This window comes from Xiphophorus maculatus, chromosome 16 (assembly GCF_002775205.1).
Source record: "Xiphophorus maculatus strain JP 163 A chromosome 16, X_maculatus-5.0-male, whole genome shotgun sequence".
In the NCBI taxonomy this organism is placed as follows: Eukaryota; Metazoa; Chordata; class Actinopteri; order Cyprinodontiformes; family Poeciliidae; genus Xiphophorus; species Xiphophorus maculatus.
In genome coordinates, this window is record NC_036458.1 from 17380977 (window position 1) to 17402618 (window position 21642).

Sequence of the window (21642 nt, forward strand, 5' to 3'; positions counted from 1 at the left end):
AACTTATATATTGATAGAATTTGGGGTCAGGATCCTGAAAACATGGACATCTCTATGCGCGTCATGAATGACTGTAGATGCGAAGCTACATCGACTCGTCTCCGTTTCTTTTGCAAGCTCTCGGGCTCAACTCCCCAGTCTTCAAAGCGGATTTGAAACTCTGGTGGCAACAAAGTGGGTTAACAACTTTGCCTCTTTTCCTATCGTCTTCTCTTTTCCTCTCCTGCCTAATTCCCCGTGAGAGAAATTTGACTTTCAGCTGTAATGTTCGGGATATCTTCAGTGGTCAAAGTGCCGTTTCAGCCACTTCGCCATACTCTCCAGAATAAAACCTGAGGAGAAAGTTTCCAAATCCATGTAACCGGATTTACAAGGCGCACCAGCATCTTGACGTGGTTCTCAGACCTCCATGTACAAATATGTTTCTGACCTAGTTAAGTCTTCGCCCCTCTCTTGTGGGAGCAGTGATCCACAGATGCTCCTCTCTGCTCACAAATCAAGTCAGACAGTGTAACTGACCTTGGAGCTCATACAAGAGACCCCGTGAAGGCTGTACGAGGCTGACCCTGATTCTGGAAGACGTTTATTTTCCAACCGGCTTCAGTGGTGACTCACTCTTGTTTTACATCATACTTGTTGTTGACAACGCCACATGATAGTTTGCCCTTTCATTCTGGACATCACAAAAATGATGGTTTAATTACCTTTTTAAATCTTTTTTTGTTGTTGTTTCTTCTACAAGCCTCTATAAATATTTTAAAGTATACATTACACAACTATTCATATATGTTTAATATGACGTGCACAATTTTTCATCGGAGTATAAATTTAATCCAAACTTTTTTCCTCCAGTTATTTATTGCCAGCATGAGTCTTGGTCATGGAGCAGCTCAGATAAACATGCTTAGAATTGCCAAGACATGTTACATTTGATTTCAATATTAAGATGACTTAAATTAGATGAACAAAATGTTTTCTTTTTTCTCCTAAAACAAAAGTTAAACAAAAGCCTCAGTTAGCATTGCACCGAGGGACATTCATCAATCCTTTGTTTCATCTCTGCCGATTATTTCACACCATAATAATGTGACCAACACCATAGTTGTTACATTGTTAGAGAATATAGTTGCCTTTTGTACTCCAAGAGAGCAGAGAAGTGGCTATTATTTATTTGGACACCACACCATAAACAAACTTTGCCTGTTTTTTGGGGGGGGGGTTCGCAGCAAGTCTCCCAGAGCTCAATTTTAAAGTTATATCCAATAAACTTGAAAATGCATAAGGCTTATTTGTCAGAATTAAAGTACTTTTTGAAAATAACCTTTTAGCAAGTATTTTCATTAAGCTTTCATGTTTTTTAACATCCTAAGTGCGTGTGCGTGGGGGTGCGTATGTGTGTGTGTAATGCACTTAGTTGAGGAGTTACTGAAATACAATATTTTTGTAAAGTTAATTTCATTTATTGAATATGACTGGATATGTTGAAAATTAAACTTATTGAATATAAGAAGGTGACAAACACACAAAAAATAGAAAAGAACTTTTTCACAGCACTCTATGTAAAATAATGTTATTTTTTTTTACTGAAATACAAATAAAACTGGGATTATTTTGGTTACTGCAACGGTATTGCTCACAATAATTGTAGAACAAAATGCTCGTATCATTACATCCTTAATGCTAATTTGCAAAGAGAGTGAGAAAAGATTAGTTTGAAAACAATTCTGTGTAAAACCCCTTAAGTGCCTCTGACACCTAACAAACTTGATGTAAGTTTACTCCTAGTGTTCATTAATTATTTAACCCGACCAGGTTTCTCACCCTTTCCCTCCTCGTTTCTTCACCTCATTTTTTCCAGTGTATTGCCTTTCTCACGGTTCAGTTTTCTGCAATAGCTGTCAGTCTCCCCTTTTTTTTTCATTCATTTGCCTCTCTTTACTGCTCTTGTGTGAAACAAAGCGACCCATCTGTGATAGTAACAGGTACATTAGGCATCAGGGAATTTCCCTGTGGCTCTTTGTGGGCATGTGCGTGTCTGGGTGTGTGTGAAAAAAAAAAACCTGTGAGTTGTTAACAGATATCATCTGATGGTCTCCTCCCAGGGGTCCAAGCCGCCTGGTGGGCCAATGAAATCCAGCCAATTATGCTGCAGGCCCCCCTGGCAGCCAAATGGGCAAATGGGAATGGGGACACTTATAGATGACAATAGGGTTTGGGGCATTGGACTTAAACTCAACTCGTTGAATGTAAAAGGATCCTTGAAACAATGAATTTAGATGAGAGGAAGTCTATTCAGTCTTTCTCTTCTACCTTGCATCTTTGATGTTCAAATGTTTACAAGATGTGAAGGAATTAAAATTATTAAGCAAATTTCTAGACGAAAAAGCAAAAATAATATATTTTTTCCCCCTGCTGGTCAGAGTAGATGTGTAGATGGCTTGAGGGAATGATTAGCTTTTTCACACTGGACCATGAAGACCAGTCATCAACATATGAAGTCAGCCAGAATGTGGATGATTGTAGCTGGGCTAATTATGACTTCTTAATATGGATAATTATGTTTCTGAACAGTTTGAGCTTTAACAGAAAGTTTGCGGTGAGTTCTTTGGTGTTTATTTTTGTGGTTGACAGCGCATTGAAGTCCTGGGTGAAGCTTGGGGCATCATATCCATCATGAAGGGCCCGAACTCAATCATGAAAAATTTAATCACCAATGCTGTGGTAGCTTGTTGTGATCTTCTGGACTATTGCTGCATGGTGATTCAGTCTAAGAGAGTTGAGCCAGTTTCACTATGTGATAAAATCTTTATGGGAATGTGTGCTGACATAGGATGTGCAGCAGAATCACACTACAGAGTGTTAGGGAGGTGGAAAACTGTGTCTTTGCAAGATCTCACGAAGAATAAGACAGTTACCAACTTTTAGATGCATTCCTGCTCCTACAAACCTGAATCAAATAACTCAGTTCAATAGGATGGGCATTAAAACCCAAATACTGGGACTAATCAATATTTGTACAGATTACAGATGCACTAAATTGCATCTGTAATCATGCAACTTAGTGTGCATGATTACAGATCTGTCAAACACTGTTTGTAAAACTTGTAATATATCTGAAACAGAACATATTGTTGAAATGTTCTACCTTTCAAACGAAGAACGTTGGTACACCCCAATAATGTAGAAAATCCATAGTGCGCACCATACAATTACAAGAATAGAAAAAGCATAGCTGAATCATCATCCATGCCTTTATACTCGAAGTATACTTTTAGGCAATCTGAAGGATGATGTCGTTTTTATTGTGGAATCATTTTAGTTTTTTCGTCACTGTATTTTTTTGTGTATGAGAGACGAAAATTGATATGCCACTTGTTGATCAGTGGCAACATTACTAACATCACTGTTGGATGGAAAGCTATTTCTTGCCTTTTTTTCTCACAGGCTAAACGGCAGTTGTCCCCTGCTGGATAAATAAAAGAAAACTATAAGACCAATAGAGGTTTTTGATCTGACCAAGAAAAAACCTCCACCGATAATAATAGTCATTTCCACAATATTCAGCATATCTCTTCCCACATTGCGTCACCTATTTTTCTCATCTATCCTCACCTCGTCTCTGCCCTCTGCTCATTTATCTTCCTGCCACTCATTCCACCCATTCCTCCTGCCTTCCCAGCTCTTTTTTGTCCTCTTCAAAGTAGGTCTCCCGGTGTCAGTGTCTCTCAGTGCCAGCAGTGATGAATCACTCATATTGCCGGCACGGTTAGCGATTACCATCACAGCTGCCTGATTCATCTCCGAGGGGGAAACTATCAGCACATTATGTTGCATTGATTTACCCCCAAATTGGTGTGTGTCAGGGCAGAAGAATGGCTTTTTATGACGGGGGTTGACATGTCCTTGGTGCTGTTTTATGTCTCACCATCTAACTTTTTATTATTGAGTGAGTAAGTCGCATTAAAGAAAAACCTCTGTCTTTTTACCAAAATAAGACATTTCATGTAGTAGAAAATGTATCTTGAGTATTTTTAGCTGAAAATTAGGGATCTAACAATTTTTCTCACCAAGGCAACTTTAAAAGGAAACACTGGCTTGTCCCTTTAATTTATGAGCAACATTTGGCACCTTTAACCCACATCAGATGCAGTGTGGTAAGGTGCCCTGAGACAGAACAGCATACCAGACTTCAGTAGTGGTTTTGTCAGAATCATTTGTGTTTCTAAACAGAACAGATTCTACAGCTGTCTCATGGTTGCCAAGCATTTAAACTTCAGCCACCAATCAAAAGCTTGATCCTAAAAAACAAGATTAGGGAGTAATTTTTATATGTATCTTTTGCTGCCCTTTAAAATGATAGTCCTGGCTGGTTATCAAGATCTAGCTGCAAATACATTAAATAAACCTACCTTACTTTTAAAAGAAACAAGTTATCAATAATGTACAGAGACCATTAGCCGTTAGCTACTCACATTTCCAAAGTTGATATTGCATTTGCAACATCCTGTTTGCACCCAAAATTCAAAATGTCAAACTCAAGACTGATGGAGCTGGAACCGAATTGAACAGAGATGAATTAAAACACAGTTTAACATTTTGGTAAATGCTCACCTACCCACAAAACACACACAGACACACACACCCCTTCACCCCGATCCAAAAAAGAACTTATTCTAATGGTTAGTGATCATCACACCCACATGTTACAACTACATCAATATGTGGACTGTTTACTTTGATGCTAGATCCTGTCTTAATTTGACAGCCAAAACATTTATTCTGTTTGTAGAAAAAAGCGAAGACAAGTAACATCACTTTTGAATCAAACATGCAGTGAAAACTTTAACTTTTACTCTTGAGGTTAAAAAACTTTTCCCTGCCCTAAAAGTTGCCGCATTGTGCATCGGCTCATTTCTAAATTACTAATTGTATTTGGTATGATCTTGGTAAGGCAACCATAGGTATTCCTGAAAATCATATAAAATGTTACTGATAACTAAAAATGCAATTTTATACATCTAAAAACCACATGACTATTTAGGATAAATGGACCTAAATAGTGCTATATGTGACCTTAAATGTGCTATATTGAGGTCAGTGTGCGAGTCAAGACAATTTGTTTTCTTGTATCGTGTCCTGTTTAGTGAGTGGTCCTCAATTCTTTTTGTGCTGCGGTTTATGTTATGTTGTTTGTGTCTTTGGAATGAGCTCAGCATGATCCACAGCCCTCTGGCTCAGACACACAGAACACTGTCAAACTCACGCACACAAACACAGAACTTCCCTTAAGTAAGCCCTTACCTTCTGAAGCTAGAAACGTTGTGTGGATGCGCTCACAGTCAATACTGTGAGACCACAATTTTTACACATTAATGCACATTTAAGCAAATGTGCATCGGTGTGTTTGATGTCATTTGTGTGCATTTGTTTTATTTGGTTTGCGGTTTTGTTGCATGTATGCTACAATTTTAATTATGTTAGCAACGTACACTACAATTCTTTAGCAAAATTGTGTAATCCTTAGCTTTATAAAAAAATGTGTGAAGTAAAATACAATGCAATGTCAAAGAAGGTGTAGTAACAGGCTACATAGTATGGTACACCTCAGTATGGTCCAAGCTACTCCTTCCAACAAAAAGTGTTTCTTAGTTCAGCTCATATTGATAGTTCACTACCTAAATTATTCTTAAGACATGAGATTTATTTATATTCCTCAGGAAAGAAAAGCATTTTAACATTTTACATCTATCGCATGTATTATTCATAATAGTTGCAGCTCTCTTCCTCTTTTTTATGGGATAAAATGCATTTCCACATGACCAAATTTCAACAAAGCTCCTTTCATTCACATAGGTTTTCCTGCTTTGGATGCCAGATAGCAAAAATATGTATAATTGAGACAAGAGAGTCAATTTGTTTTTGTATTGCAAAACAAATTGCAAGAGCACTCCTGTGTTCTTAGCGCAACGCTCAGGAGGAGCTTGGCAAATATCACGGTCGGACAGCAGAGAAGCTGCCTGTGGCTTTAGTTTCCAAAACCACACACACACACACACAAAATTTGTATTAGTACAGACGGGGTCAGTGATCCTGGCGGACAACGCGCAGAGTAAAAAACTTGTGGAGTTTAACTTTTCCCACCCTCCATTAGAAATATAGACAGTGGGTTGGTTGAGGCAAGTTGGGAAGAATAGACCCTGGAAAGGGAGTCAGTCAAACTACACGTACATATGTAAACCATTGGACTTATTAGAGAATAGCGTAACTGAGAAAAGAAGGCAAATCCAAAGAGACAAAGATAGAAAAAGGAAGAGAAAGAGCAGGAGATAACTTTTTTTTTGTTGTCAGAGTTTCCCGTGGGGACTTGACTGCTTGTTAAAAAGTCCTCTCAATGAAACGATAGAAATAACAAACACACACTCTATACACATGCACACATTCATTGCCCCGGCATGATAAACTTTGAATAAGTCTTTTCCTCTCCCCATGTCTGTTATCTGCTATAATGGACTGCTTCTACGCCAAAAATATTCCATCTGTGACGTCAAATAGAGCCTTGCTTAATTATCTCTTTGAGTGTCACTGTGTGTGTTTGCCTCTCTGTAGCTCAGGGCTTTTGCTCTCTGCAATTATTATCCAACACAAACAGAGGATATATGCCGTGCTTTACATGAAAGCACGCTTTTAAAGTACTTATTCTTTATTACAGTGAAGTTGTGAGATCTGCTTATTGCTCTCATACTCTGTAATTTAGAAAAAGCTAAGTACGATTTAGAAGGCTCATAAGGCGTTCGCTGAAGAAATTCAGAGTAAGTAAAAGACGTGATTTCACCAATGTAGTTAGTGTAATGTTTTTTTTTGTTTTTTTTTTTTCATTTTCCACCACATAAAAAATACCAATATGCTTAATTTTTGTGCTGGTTTATCCAGCCCTTTTAATAAAACTGCTCCGATCTCATGGTCTTCACAATACTATCAGCATAGTTTCATTTTACGACAATGGCTTTTCAGTTCAGTGTAATTAAAAAACACATGTTATCAACATTCAGTGCCTATAAAAAGTATTCACCCCTTTGGATGTTTTATCCTTTTGATTGCTGCTATAAGTAATCATGAACAGAATGTTAATTTTGATTTAGAAAATACCACAAACCATTTAATGTCAAAATGAAAACTGATTCCTACAAAATAATAATTAAGTAAAAAATATGTAACATGAAATAAGCGATTGCATAAATATTCACCCCCTTTAAAGTGACTGACCTAACTCAACAGAGGTCAAGCCAAGTGGTGCTAGCAGTCTCACAGTGAGTGGAATGTAAATCACCAGAGTGCAGTGAGTGTGTCTCAAGTGTTTCCATACACACCTTTGCAGAAAATTTCCTTTCAAGCAAGACAACAATCTGAAGCATCCAGGTAAATCTACACAGAAATAGCTTTAGCTGGAAAGAGGATCTTCTACATGCTGACTTGAAGGGAGTGAATATTTATGCAATTTTTCTTTTCTTTTATTTATTTATTATTTTTATTTATTTCCATTTTGTAGAAAGCAGCAAAAAGCAGAGATCAGAGATTGTAAGATCTCCAAAAATAGTTATGTGACTTTCTGTTTTCTTTGGGTACCATTATGACGCCATTGTCTTTGCTACTAGACTGGACGGGGATCCATATTTATCTTGATACCACATGGAGTGAGGAGGAGGGTGTGGGTAGTTCAAACAAAAGCAAAATTCACTGCTTAAAAACTGCAAAATGGGGGACAACCTTTTACCAAGTCTCTATAATAACCATCTGGCGGAATCTGTAAGGCATGTAAGAAAAAGCATCGTGTGTCCTACCAGCATGAGTATTATGTGAAGTTTGCAAACCCTCATGTTATTTTAACTTGACCCATTTGCTCCTGTCAGAGTAAGCCTCAGCTTTTCAGTAGGCTTTGGCATAAAACAGTATGACTATGTGGGAAAACCAAACCCTGGTTCCTGCAGTTTAGAACTGGCTTGAACAGGGTCTGTTTCGATTTATTTTCTCCTACATGAAGCAACTAAGGGCTACTGTTGCCATTATTTCTAACAATAACTTCATTTTCTTTGAATTGAAAGTAAGTTAATCATCCACTCTCTCTACATACTCTACATACTGCTTGAAGAAGAAGAGTCATCGGCTGGGTTTCCTTTTCAGCTAAACTTGACTACGTTGCCATATAACTGGGACTATGTAAAATTGACTTTGAATCTCTTTCCGAAAATGCTTGGATTAAATTCAATTGCATTTTTGTAAGTAACTTGGATGTACTTGTTTTGTAAAGGACCTTAAGAAGGCATTGATTGTGCATTAATGGTGTATAAACTGAATATAATAAAATAGAAAAGGCCATCTCATATGGCAATAGCTGATGTTGGAAAGCAGATACTATTTTGATTATGTCAGCCTGATGTATCTGAATATCTGTTCACACAATTCCCTTATTAAGTGCACAAAAAACATTAAATGATTTAGCTGGAGTGACAATGTAATTTCTAATTTATGATGTATCATGAGAAGCTGTGTTAACATACATAATGCATTTTATGTAAGTAAATAATTACATACAGCAACAGAATCTTCAGGGTTTTTTTTAGATTGCAACATGTTTGCATAAACAACAATGTTGTAATGTGATATATTAAATATTTTTGATATGTCTATCAAAACAAAGAAAGAATCTGCTATAAATCAAAGCAAGATTTGAAATATGTATTGTGATCCCAACATTATGTAACATTAGCTTCGCTGTAGCTTTCATGGATTGAATAAGGAGTGCTGTTGACTTGGCATTTCAGTTGGTTTCCACTGATATGTCCTACTCTTTTGTTTTGCTCTGGCTATTTTTAGGCCTGTCTGTTTATATTTAGCAATTGGCCACTGAAGATTTTTTTTTTTTTTTTCCCCACTTTTTCCTTATTTTACCACAACAGAGCTGCTAAAGCCAGCAAATATAAGAGCACCCGCGACATGTAGAAGCAATAGAAGGATGTTGATGGAACAAATATTTAGACGTTTGTTATATTAGCTTTATTTTTTTTTTACCCCACCCAAACTGAATGCTCAATTCTTCACAGCCTCATCTGTGTGTTTGCTTCTGTGATTAGACCTGGTGTGTGTTTTGAGTATATGTGCGTGTGAACGGACCAGGCAGTGCATGATGCTATCAGCACCAGAGGATATGAGGACTGCTATTTTTAACTCGTCTCAATCTCGGTGTAGACTCCGTGTCCTGCCTTGTGGGGTAGGTGTGTGTTTGTATGGGAGTCGCTCTGGGTGTGCCTGAGATTCTGCAACAGTGTGTGAAGTTTAAAAGTGGGAAAACAGAATGGGGAACGTGTTTGACAGGGCGTAAGTGATGGGGTGTCTGTGTGTGGGTTTGTGTCTTTGTGTGTGAATCCCGGTTACTAAAAGTGAGTGGAAAACAGACATGTCACACTTGACAAGGGTAAAATGAGAGGCAATGATTGACTGTTTTTCGATGTCACGGATTGTGAGCTATCCCAATTAGGAACAATAAAACGCTCAAGTCACTCCTTCGGTCTTTTATTACACTTCGTTTACTAAAGTATCTTCTGCCGGTGTGCCCTGTTTGCATGTCTGTGAATATTTCACTTGCAAGTGCACCCCCTCTTTAATTATTTCTCTATTTTAAACACACCCGACACTCTAAGCGCACCTCACTAGTACCAGATTACATTCCCCTGTCTCCTCATCTCTTCAGAAGTATTTTATTTTTTGTGCAACATATGCAATTGCAAGAATTTCTCAAAGACTTTAGTCTATATTTATGTGATAACATCATGCAGTTGTTGCAGATTTTGCACCTCCTGATCACCAAATCTCCAGCTAGAGTCCACATCCCGTTGGACACCATTTGATCAAATGCGACAATGCTTAAACTAGTTTGACATAATGTATGTGTAGCATGGTGGATTATCTTGCTGGAAAGTATGCTCAAGTGGTACTAACTGGGCCTAAATGGGCGACGGAAATATCCGTCACACGATGGCACCACTGCCACAACCAGTCTGAAGTGATGATCCAAGCCAGGATGGATCCATGCTTTCCTTTTGTTTCACTATAAATTCTAACCCTACTGTTTAAATGTTGCAATTAAAATTGAGACTCCTGGGACCAGGCAATATTTTTCCGAGCCATTATTGTCCAATTTTGGTAAGCCATGGTGAACTGTACTCTTAATTTCCTTGACTTAGCTGACTGGAGTGGTCCCTTGTGTGTTCTTCTGCTGCTGTAGCCGGCATACTACAACCTTTTGATACGTTGAGGTTTTAGAGAAATTATTCTGCATACTCCATCAACTGTTCCCTTCCATAATCTTGAACTCGTCTGCTCTTTATTTTCTGACCCTTGACATAAATTAGATCTTTTCATCCACACAACTGCCTCTGACTGGGTGTTTTGCCTTTTAGTGCCATACTTTGTAAACCTGAAAGATGGCCGTGCCCGTGCACCAAAATTTCAGTAAATCATCAGTTTCTAAAACACTTAGACCAACCACAACACATTCACACCTTTCTTTTCTGTTTTAACTTCAGAAAGTCATCCTTACCACATATAGATTTCTAACCCCCAATTCACATTGCTTGCATCTCCGCTCTGCAAATTACTGCAGTAATTACGCACCCATTATAGTATATGAGAGTGTTTACACTGCCTCTGCATTACAGTGTACCTCTGCGTCACCTGTGTGTGCTTTAAAATCTTCTTTTTATTCACAGTCTTTATTAGAACATTATTAAACCAACACTGCATAAACAGTAGAATCAAACTGTTCTACATGTGTCAAAAAGCATAAAATATAAGGAGACAATCAAACACATGTAGATCAATAGATAGTAAGGCAGAAAACTTTGACCTCCTTCTGTATATTCCGTGACCGGCCATGTGGACAACTCTCTCTGTATATTGCAGCTCAGTGTGGGAGTTTCTTCTGCTGCAATGATGAACACAGGGACTGACAAGTCTTACACCATGACCTCCCTCCTTTTCCACCATGCTCAGCCATCCCTTGTTTCAGCTTCTACCACACACACTCACACGCAAACAAACAAATGCACAAAAGCGACAGACCGACAAATTCTCCAAAGAGCATTTGAGCCTGAGCGGAGACTGAGGAAATCTCACATACAGATACAATATCATTAAAGAACACTCAAGGATCTTTATCTACAGTAGAGGGAATGAAATGGGAATCTGTTTGCTTATTTTCTCCCGGTGACAAATGCAGGCAACGATGGAATCCCATCTCACCAAGAAGCTATCAAGACGGGGAAAGAAACTCAGCTCATAACTGTAGCAAAGAATGACTAAATACAGCAGTGTAGCAAACAAAGACATGCACATTTAGAAAAATATACTTCATCTCTTGTACGCACATGCATATTATGTTTTAAAATATCAGTAGGAATTAGATATAAGGATAACCATTCAGCAAATGCTCCTTCCAGACGTAACTTTTTCCATCATTTGTCCCAGTGAAACCACATATATGAAATTAATGTGAATTAATGCTGCTGTAAAATGCAAATACTATATCTTAAGTGTTGCTATCATATATAGCACATACTCAGCTGGTTGTATGTCCCAACCAGCTGAGACATACATTTTCTTCTTTTTTGTTATATTATGTTCCAAGACTACTTTGAAAATGAATGACTTTCTACTGAAAGTAGAGGTAAAGCATTTGGTTTTTATAAAGTGAACCTTACAACACATTAATACACAGTAATTGTCTGGTTTTTGTGGGTAACCAAGTCTTAAACTTGTTGTAAAAATGTATATGCAATACTGAAGATGCTTTAAATCCTGCAGATGTTTAGCATAAGCAATGCAAAGTCTTACTTTTGAAATTTAGAGACCGTAGTAAAGTTTTATTCACAACTTTTAAGACCCTAAAATGTTAAGAGTAGAGTGGATTACTACTTGTGTTGTCAAGGCAGTTCAACATACCCATTTGAACACAATTTTCCCAGATGGGGCAGTGTTTATGCTCATCCTCTTTCTATCTTGCATCACAAATATAACTCGCCACTAATATGCAATATTAACAAAGTCATCAACAACACTGAAGGTTAGAGATTTTACAATAACTAACTTCCTGTAGCAACTTGCTGAAGTGGGCTATTCAGGATAGCTTGTATGTAGTCAGGAGGAAATTTTTAAAACTCCCACTTTATTTTTTAACTTTTTTTTTTTTTTACTATTTACTATGTTTGAAATAAATAAATAAACTTAAGCTAATGCTGAGTGAAATTGCTGTAGTCAAAAGCCACCAGTAGGAGGAGCTGCAACCCTGGCATCAGCACCTTCAATTGCTGTGTGCTCTTCAGATTATCTCAAGATCAATACATACACTGCTTCTTCCAATGGGATTGCATAGCATACCAGCAGCATCCAAACCCTACAATACATCTTCATCAAATGCAGTAAGGTATGATGCTATTGGAATTTAGAGCATAAAGACAGCTTCTACTTCTGCCAATCTGGTGGACTAGTTTTGGTTGCCAACAGAACAGCACTTTCCCAACTGTGTTGAGTTAAGTGTAAAATGATGTAGAATTATGTTGTTTTTGAACGATTCGACTAGGCCTCGTAGAGCCCAGTAAAATGGACTTTTAAAGCTGAATCATACAAACAGATTTTTAACATTTCAAACTACAGACAATATCAAGCTGCTGGCAATATGGGAACGTTGGAGATGGTGCCTTCCAGTTCCAGCCTGACTCCGCACCTATACGCAAAGCAAAGTCAGGAAGGATGAAGAATCTTTGTGTGCAGGCGCTTCCTCAGAGCCCAGACACACACTTGAATCATTACATTTGCAATAAAATACAGTGTGTTTGTGAGAAAGGGAATTGCATCTGAAATCAGTGCCTGATCTGAAAGGATGGAGAAATATTCCCATAAACACACTGGAGAGTTTACGTGCAAAGCAAATATATCAATGTTTCCACAGTATATTGTATGTTTATATTTAAAAATCCTTTCTTTTCACTGCATGGATGATTTAAAAAATCATTAATAGAAGTTTTGTGAAGTATGTTTACATATAATGTGTTTGAGTTAGTTGAACAAATATTTGTAGATAATACAGTTGATAATACAGACAAAAATAAGTAATAAAGAATTGTGAACATGTTTCAGACATGAACTGTGGAGTATGTTTTTTTGTTGTTTTTTTTTTTTTTTTTGTCTGTCCACAGTGAGATATTTGAACTCACTGTGATTTTAAATATGCAAATAGCCATAACTCACAAAAATCATGCTAATAAAAGCATCTAATTACAAAACATAATTCACAAACAGCAGTGTTTCATTTGTTCATAGCACAGTTTATGTTGCGCTTGCTCAAAGGACACCTCGTGATTGATCAGACTTAACTTTTGCAACATTAAGGATTTGGCATTTCAACACACAATTCAACTTTATTACAGTTTGAACAGCAATATATAAGAATTAGTGTAAAACCATGTTGTGAGCTATGCTATAGTTGCACATATGGCCTTAGTTGTGGTACAAGTATCAAAATGGAAAACGTTCATTAAACTGACAGGTCTGTTTGTCCTGATGTCAGTCCTTCTTTCCTGCTTAGCATGTTTTACTTAATTCCACTCAATTTAGTTACTTTTACATCATAATGGCATAATTTTAAATGCTACATAAATGAACAGAAACAATTTGCCCACATGTAATAGTACTTCTCTGCACTGTCCAAGTTCATGTCTGAGTTTGGCTGAATTAAGTGGCAAATGATTCTCAGTCAGATTTAATGGAGTGGATATTAGTGAGTACAACTCTCATTCCCCAGAACAAGGCCTGGAGTTCTGCAGCCCGTCTGTACCGCACCAATCCAATTTTGTCTTAATTGAATTGTTCGGAGCCCCTCGTCCATATATTTCTTTCACAGGAAGCTTATTACTTTCAATCTCTGCTTGTGTTTTTATGTGCATGGCTGAGGGAGCTGGAGAGTGTGTGTGTACCCATTTTGTGCCAACTTTTAAATGCTCTGTGTTTGATTGATGTTTCTGTGATGCAGTATGAACCTAGTGGATTAATTTGGGAGATGAAACCAAAATGCAACTGATTACTCAAACTAATCAACCACCCCCCTCTTCTTTGTCCCACCTTTCTCTTCCTCACCATCCCTCATATTGACAGGATGTGAAGTCGACATTTTTCCAGTTCGGTGCTTCCATCCAGCAGGAGGCTCTGTTAATGCTGAACATCATGGAAGAGTATGACTGGCATGTGTTCTCAATTGTCACGTCAAAGTTTCCTGGATACCAAGAGTTCATCAACATCCTAAAAACTACAGTGGACAACAGGTAAGCTCATTAACTTTATATTTACTTCTTCACCACAATGCTAAACTTTTTTGAAACATATCTAAACCATTCCAACATGATCGATATGTGCAACATTTTGGGAATAGTTGAGTGCTGGGATACTTGATGTCATAATTTCCCAGTCTGGCAGTAAATGCAACTGTTTGGTGCATCCTCTTTAAAAAAAAAATATTTGTATTGGAATCAAATAAGATTAAACATAATAATTTTGGGGACTTTAACTGTTTCTGGTCATTTGTAGGGCTGCATAATATTAGACAATGATAAAATGGGAATATATTCTGTGAAAATTTCAGTGACAAAATTAAGTGGTTTGGCTAAACTCTAGTCAAATGTACTGACTCGAGTTTCCAGAAGCTATGTTTGAAAGCCCACTGAAATAGTTAGTTGCATTTTTTGTCAGCTTGAAGTACTTTTAATGAGATTCTACAGTAATGTCCACAGTTTAGAGCTATCCCTTTGCCCATCTGTTTCTGCACACTGCCCATTAGCTGGCTGAAAGAGAAACACCACTCCAATCCAATGGAAAAAAGAAAAGAGCAAAGACAAATTGTTTTTTTTAGAAACCTTTTGCATAAATCACAGGTATTAGACTCTCTAATAAGTGAGTAAAAATTAGTTGTTGTACAGAGTAGAACAGCAAACTGTTAACCATCTACTTATTTCTATGTATAAATGTCCAAATTACAATAAAAGTATGCTAACAGTGACATCATTATAAATACATCTAGCACATTTTTAGCAGTTGGAACAAATATTTATTGTCTCATTTAAATAAAAACATTTATAGCATGTTAAATTGTTTTGTTTTAATGCCGTGAAAAATGTTTTTCAATAATACGTCTATTGGTGACTCCTTGTTTTTTTTTAAACAACTGAGAGAAATGATGTCTACGTTGTTGGCAATAATTGGTTTTTAATGTTGGGTTTAATCAGCAGGCTGCTGTCTGTAATTGACACAGTGATAACTATTTCAAACCTTTCAGAGTTGCATAACGAGTGTGTTCAGCTACTGCTTTTACTCTATGGGCTAAAACATACTCAGAATCATTTTAAAGGAGAGACTTTAATATTGACATTCCATTTAGCCTTAATATATTTCCCCTGACAATAAGCACCTTGCACCTATTAAAATTCTTGCCACAATGACCAGTGATATCAACTATAATGGGTAATTATGGCTGCCCCAGCCAACACTTGAGCAAAGTTAATCATCTATTAGCTAAATATTAACATTTTGCTCTTGTCCCCTTTATTGCCTTAGTTTTGTGGGCTGGGACCTGCAGAATATCATCACTCTGGATGCCGTGGAGGAAGACAGCCGGTCTCAGATTATGCTGAAGAAGGTCCAGTCTCCAGTGGTCCTGCTTTACTGCTCTAAAGATGAAGCGGTGTACATTTTGGAGGAGGCTCGCTCTCTGGGCCTGACTGGATTCGGTTACATCTGGATTGTACCGTCGCTCACGACGGGGAACCCCGAGATAACACCGGAAGCATTTCCATCGGGGATGATTTCAGTGTCGTATGACGACTGGGACTACCCGTTGGAGGCGCGCGTTCGTGACGGACTGGGGATCATAACGTCTGCCGCGGCAGCCATGTTGGTGGAGTACGGTGACATCCCAGAAGCCAAGACATCCTGTTATGGCCCGATGGAAAAGACATCAAAGCTCCCGCCTAGCGCACTACACAAGTAAGTATTTTTAATGGAGCTTTCTTGGCATTCACAATGTAAATACATATTGTGTAGACTCAATTTAATTTGGTTTATGTGCAGCAACAAGTCCCAACTAAAGATATCTGAAACATGAGACTGTGAATTGATCATAGTAGATCTTGGCAGTTTAGTCTCTTCAGACATGACATTGGTAAATGGTAAATTACATTCACTTATGTAATGCTTTGTGAAAGCTGAGAACTCCACAGTGCTTTCCACTCCTTCGGTCATTCACCCATTTAATGACACATTCACACACTGATGGTAGTAAGCTACATTGTGGCCACAGATGCCCTGGGGCAGACTGCCATTCATTTGGTGCCACCAGCCCTCTGACCTCTGACCTCCACCAGCAGACAAAGCAGGTGAAGTGTCTTGCCCAGTGACACTATGACATTGTGACTGAGATAGATAGATGGAGCGGGGGGTCTGAACCAGCAACCCACCAATTTTAGGAAAAATCTCTACTTCTAGAGCCCCTCATTTTCAAAGCTTACATGTAATTTTAGCCAAATGAAGTAGAGGCAAAAGAGAGGTTATCCTATTTATTTCCCACGATAAAATTTGCTGGTCTTTATTAAATTGTACTGAAAAATCCATACGTTTTTTTGGGGGGAGGGTTTCAAATATGTCTGGAAAAACACAATCGGGAATCACTGAATTAGACAATCCTAATGAAATTTGTTACACAGTGTTAAATATTTTAGAATTCACAGGGTTTGTCTAAAGAAAGCAGATTGTTGACTTACTATTAATTCTAAATTTGTATATGAAGAGCATTTAGTTTATGTTTCTTCTCATATTAATGTGTACTACTTTTCCTTTATTTATACGTTCACTTCAATAATTTATTGTCAGGTATAAAACAGCTGAAAATCTTATCTTATCTAAATAAGATGAATAAGATCTACCCACGTAAGCAGAACTGCAATTAATGTAACTGATGTAGAAAACAATGAATGGGCAGTGCATGAGATGTGAGCACTTCATGCTTATTTATGTACAACTTTCAATAAATAGTTAATATTTCTTGTTAACTACAAGAAATATTACACTATGTGCATATATGCACATAGTGTGCATAGTGGTTATGCATATATGCATATATGCATAACCACTGCATATATGTATACAGTATATGTTGATGAATATGAAATGGAAGTAGGATTTGGAGAGATGGGAACTGAAAATGGCAAATTATCCAAGAGCTTCTACCAATAAAATGCCAATGATTTCCCTGTTAGAAGAAAACAAACCGAGCTACTTAATGCAAAATGCTTCAGTGAAAAATTGCTTAAGTTAATATAAGATAAATCACAGTGAATATTGCCTTAATGTTTGTTGTGCTCTATTGTCTGTTTTTTTAAAATGTGTCCATTTGTCACATTACATAAATGAGCCATTTCTGAAAATATGCAATCACTGTTAGGCATATGACCAATGGATCTAAATTTAGGAGAGAATAATAAAAAAGACGTGAATGGAGTTTGAAGGGTAGTTTGTGATTTAGCTAGTGAAGAGTGAGGCAGAGGAGCAACTGAGATGGGATAACAGTGGGAAGCCACTACAAATGAGTGTGCTCTCAATCTGAAGAGCTCCTTGATGAGTCCTTCTGCTCTTCTTCTCATTAATTCCTGCATATCTCATTTCCTCGTCTGTGCTTCCCTCTCCTTGTGCTCAACCCCCAGCAGCCAGTGGGAGATGTTGCAGGTTTTGCCAGCTCTGTCTGGTTTTCCATCTGGCAGCGGGGGAAGAGACACAACCTGTTTACATCCCAGTCATGTGTAAAAAATGAATACTAATGCGTATAAATAAGCAAGCTTAAATGTTTTTTTTAAACTAAAACAAAACCAGAAAGGTTCTCTTTCAGCACTGGAATGGATCTTACATTTGAAACCAGAGGAAATTATGCTGAGGAGTCAAAGTTGCACATAAGGACAAATGGACTTTCATCGTTTTACCAAGCAAAGCCAGTCATGTGCGTTTTCAATCCTGTTAAAGTGAAAGTTTTCTAGCATCTGTTTTAGACACTGTTTTACGTCAGTGAAAAATGCCTTTCCATTACGTTTCTGTTGCACGTATGCAAAAATTATTAATCTACTTACATATTTATCTTTTGATTCATTTTTATTTCATGCTTAAATATTACAGGTTACGAAACAAATTTTGATTATAGACATTAATTATTCAAATTAATGCAAAAGAAGTGTTCAAATTATCATCAATAACCAATAAATTAATAAAGGAAACAAATTATATCAAAATGTACTTGTCTCCCAAACCTAATAAGTTCTGTCAGGAACCTGCAGTAACTGTCAGTCAGCCTTTAACATCATTGTCAATATACTTTTGCCCACGCTTTTTTGAAGAAATCCTATTCTGCCACATTGGAGGTCTGTTTAAGTTTATGTCACATTGTCTCATTTGGATTTAAGTCCTGACTTCGACTAGGCTAATCAGACTGATTCATATTTTGGAGTCATTCAGAGGGGGACTTGTCATTGTCTTCATAATTCAACTTTTTAGTAGTGGCAAATCTCATATTTAAATATTAAATATGTCAATGTTCATCGTACGCTAAATTATTGTAGAGAGCTAATAATAAATACAGTTTTTATTTTTATAGAATATGTGTAATAATGGGTACCCCAGTAGGTTCATAATCACCAGTCCCAAGCTAACAGATCAGCGGTTTTCTCAGGAAACCCACATACACTGATGGAAAATGCCAAATATTCAGAGTCAGCTGATTCTGTGTTCCACATTCTCTGCTGCCTTAGGTTGTTAGCCAGGTGATGAGTGCCTACAGATGGTTATGCTGTGGGTGAGAGGGTTCAGCCAATAGGGCTTTGAGGGCAGGACATGAGAAACATGATTGGTCAATGCTAGGTCGAGGCAATGGGCCAGTGTGGGTTGTTAGATCTGTCAGTTTCTGTCAGGGGAGTTAATGAGACGTAGTTAAGCACACGCTCTTACACACAAAAAAGGTACGCAGATAACCTGTATCTTTAAATCTGCGTGTATACTATTTTGGATTTTAATGTCCTATGTGTTCGAAAGAAAAATTTAACAATGACATTAACCTTAACTATTTTTTAAACTCATTTTGATTGGCAATATGGATTTGAAATGACAGAGAAATTAGTTGTCTCATTGACTTGTTAAGCCCTCAGCATCCTGTGCTTTTAGTCATGTTTTACCTCACTCTCTTTTCACTGACAGCTGAGACTATAAATCCACAAGTGACACAGCTAAGATGAATATGTTTTGCAGAGTAATAAAAAAAATAAAATTAATAAAAAAATATGAGACAAATGACCAACTAAGAGAGCCTGCCAGGGACCCAATCACAACAAGTGACAGCTTGTGGTCTAGATAAAATGTGTATGTGCGTCTTCCTAGGTGTGTGTGTGGGGGGGTGTGTATTTCTAGAAACAAGAGAAATATCCCCTGTTAAGAGTGTTCGTTCGTGGCAGATTTACAGTGTTCTGTTCACCTTGTCGTTTTGAACAGTGTGCCTTAAAAGGCTTCAGCACTTATTTACCAGTGTGTGAGTGTGTGCGTGGAAAAGGTGTGGTGGTAGTACTTTGTTCTGACAGGTAATTTCAGTCTCTTGCTGTGATGTATGATGGTTAGAACTGAGCGAGCACAGACACCCACGTGCATACACTCCATGCAAAAGCTGTTGCTGTCACTTGAGACGGACCTAAACTTACAAAAAGGTAATGAAACAATCAGTTTTTGTAAACAGGATCTATTTGCAGTCATACAATGTAGTGTGATACTTTTATAAAATGAAAACAATAGCTACCTTGAGACAGATGTGGGTTTATATTGTTACATTGGCAGCATCTACCTTTTCATCTGTAAATGTGATCGTGAATAATAAATGTACATAAAATGAACTGTATGTTTCATCTAAAACAAAAAACAGCGGTACAAAAGAGGAGAAAAAGAGCACTTGTTTACTTTTTATGCCAAATTTCCTGCTGAGCAGGCTCACAGGGGAAATACAGAACAACACCTGCCGATTTTATTCATTGTAATAAAGGGGTCTCTGTTGAATTCTTATAACACACACAGCAGGTACAGAAACTCCATGGTGGTGACTCTACTAACCTTTGTCAGAAGTATGAGAATATCTCTCTGCTCTGACACCGCTGTTTATTTTTTGCACTTTCTCACCTTGAAGACGGGTTGTTGTCTCTCGGCAGTCCCTTGTGAAATGTTGTAGCTGGCAGGAGAAAGTAAGAATAATAAAAAATAAAAAAACATGATGTGATTGCTTTTAAGAAATGCAAATAGACCAATATTTTGTACTGCAATTCTCACTACAACAATAAAATACAATAAATTTAGTTCAAATAATTAACAAATAAAGCACATTACTTAGTACTTTTCTAAACAATATCGTACATACTTGCCTTTCTGCTGTTTATGGAGAAACAGTAGATTTGTAAACAGCTGCAATTAGCTTGATATTTCATCAGGGAGAGGTTCACAGCTCGAAAGCTAATGTTTAAGACAGCGTTAGTTCACAATAATAGGAGTGATGTATGGGACTCCATTAGTTTCCACGTCATGACTGAAGATTTTTTGGCATCCAGAATTTTTCCAGACAAGTTTGTCTTTCTTGTTAAGGAAGGGATGAGTGTGATAACCTTCTTTCAGCCATCTGATCAGCAGTGCACAGAAACAGATATGGCAAAGACACAATTATGTAATGCTCCGACTGGAAAAAGCCATAAAACCCCCCAAAAAACCTTTAGTATCTCTGCCTCTTTCTGTGGGAAATCAGTAGAATTTGTAAAGAACAGCATGAAAGTGATACTAATTGTAACCACTAATGCAGTTTTGTGGAAACTTCTCTGTGATTTTGCAAACGAAAACATAAGGTTTCTCAAAAGCGTTTTAATTGAACCAAAATTGCGTATTTTGTTTATCTTGTGAGCTGGATATGTCATTAAACTCCTCTAAAAACATGCTTTTAATACATTTTCAAATAGACATCAATCTATGATTGCACAGCCGATTGGCGTTGTAAACTTGGAAAAAAGCTTTTGAATTATCTTATGTTTGAATAGATTCTCTTTTGTTCCTCTCACACAGGCATAGCGTGTGCGTTCGTCGGCTTCATAGATCTCAAGTGCTCTGACAGTATACATCATTGCTCTGACTACCTCTTGTCTTAACAAGGATAAATGTCTCCATCTCTGATGCATGCTGCCTTGCGCAGATCATCTTATCATCCTTGTAGAGAGAACCCCCGCTTCAAGAGCGCTGACTCAAATGAAATGCAAAGCTCTTATCATAATGTAAACCACAACTTGAAATGAGTTTTTTATTGTCAGTTCAATTCATAAACTGACATCATGAAAATAATATCAAGGCACTTTACAGGATACAACTCAATATGACCATGTATTTAAGTAAGTACAGTCCAAAGGAAGTCAGTTTAGTTTGAACTGATTTGAAATCAATTCAAACGTATTCTATTTCAGCAATATAGTGTTGAGATGAAATTGAATGAAATGT

At 37.4% G+C, this 21642-nt stretch overlaps 1 protein-coding gene across 3 annotated transcripts in view; it reads left to right on the forward strand.

Annotated features, from left to right (window-relative positions):
* The window catches only part of grin2a (glutamate ionotropic receptor NMDA type subunit 2A), a 165092-nt gene that overhangs the window by 96046 nt on the left and 47404 nt on the right, over positions 1-21642 (forward strand). For all 3 annotated transcript variants that reach the window (XM_023348694.1, XM_023348693.1, XM_014472551.2), the window contains 2 exons: positions 14203-14369; positions 15655-16083. In XM_023348694.1, coding sequence (XP_023204462.1) covers positions 14203-14369; positions 15655-16083 — 596 coding nt within the window. The remainder of the gene's footprint in view (positions 1-14202; positions 14370-15654; positions 16084-21642) is intronic.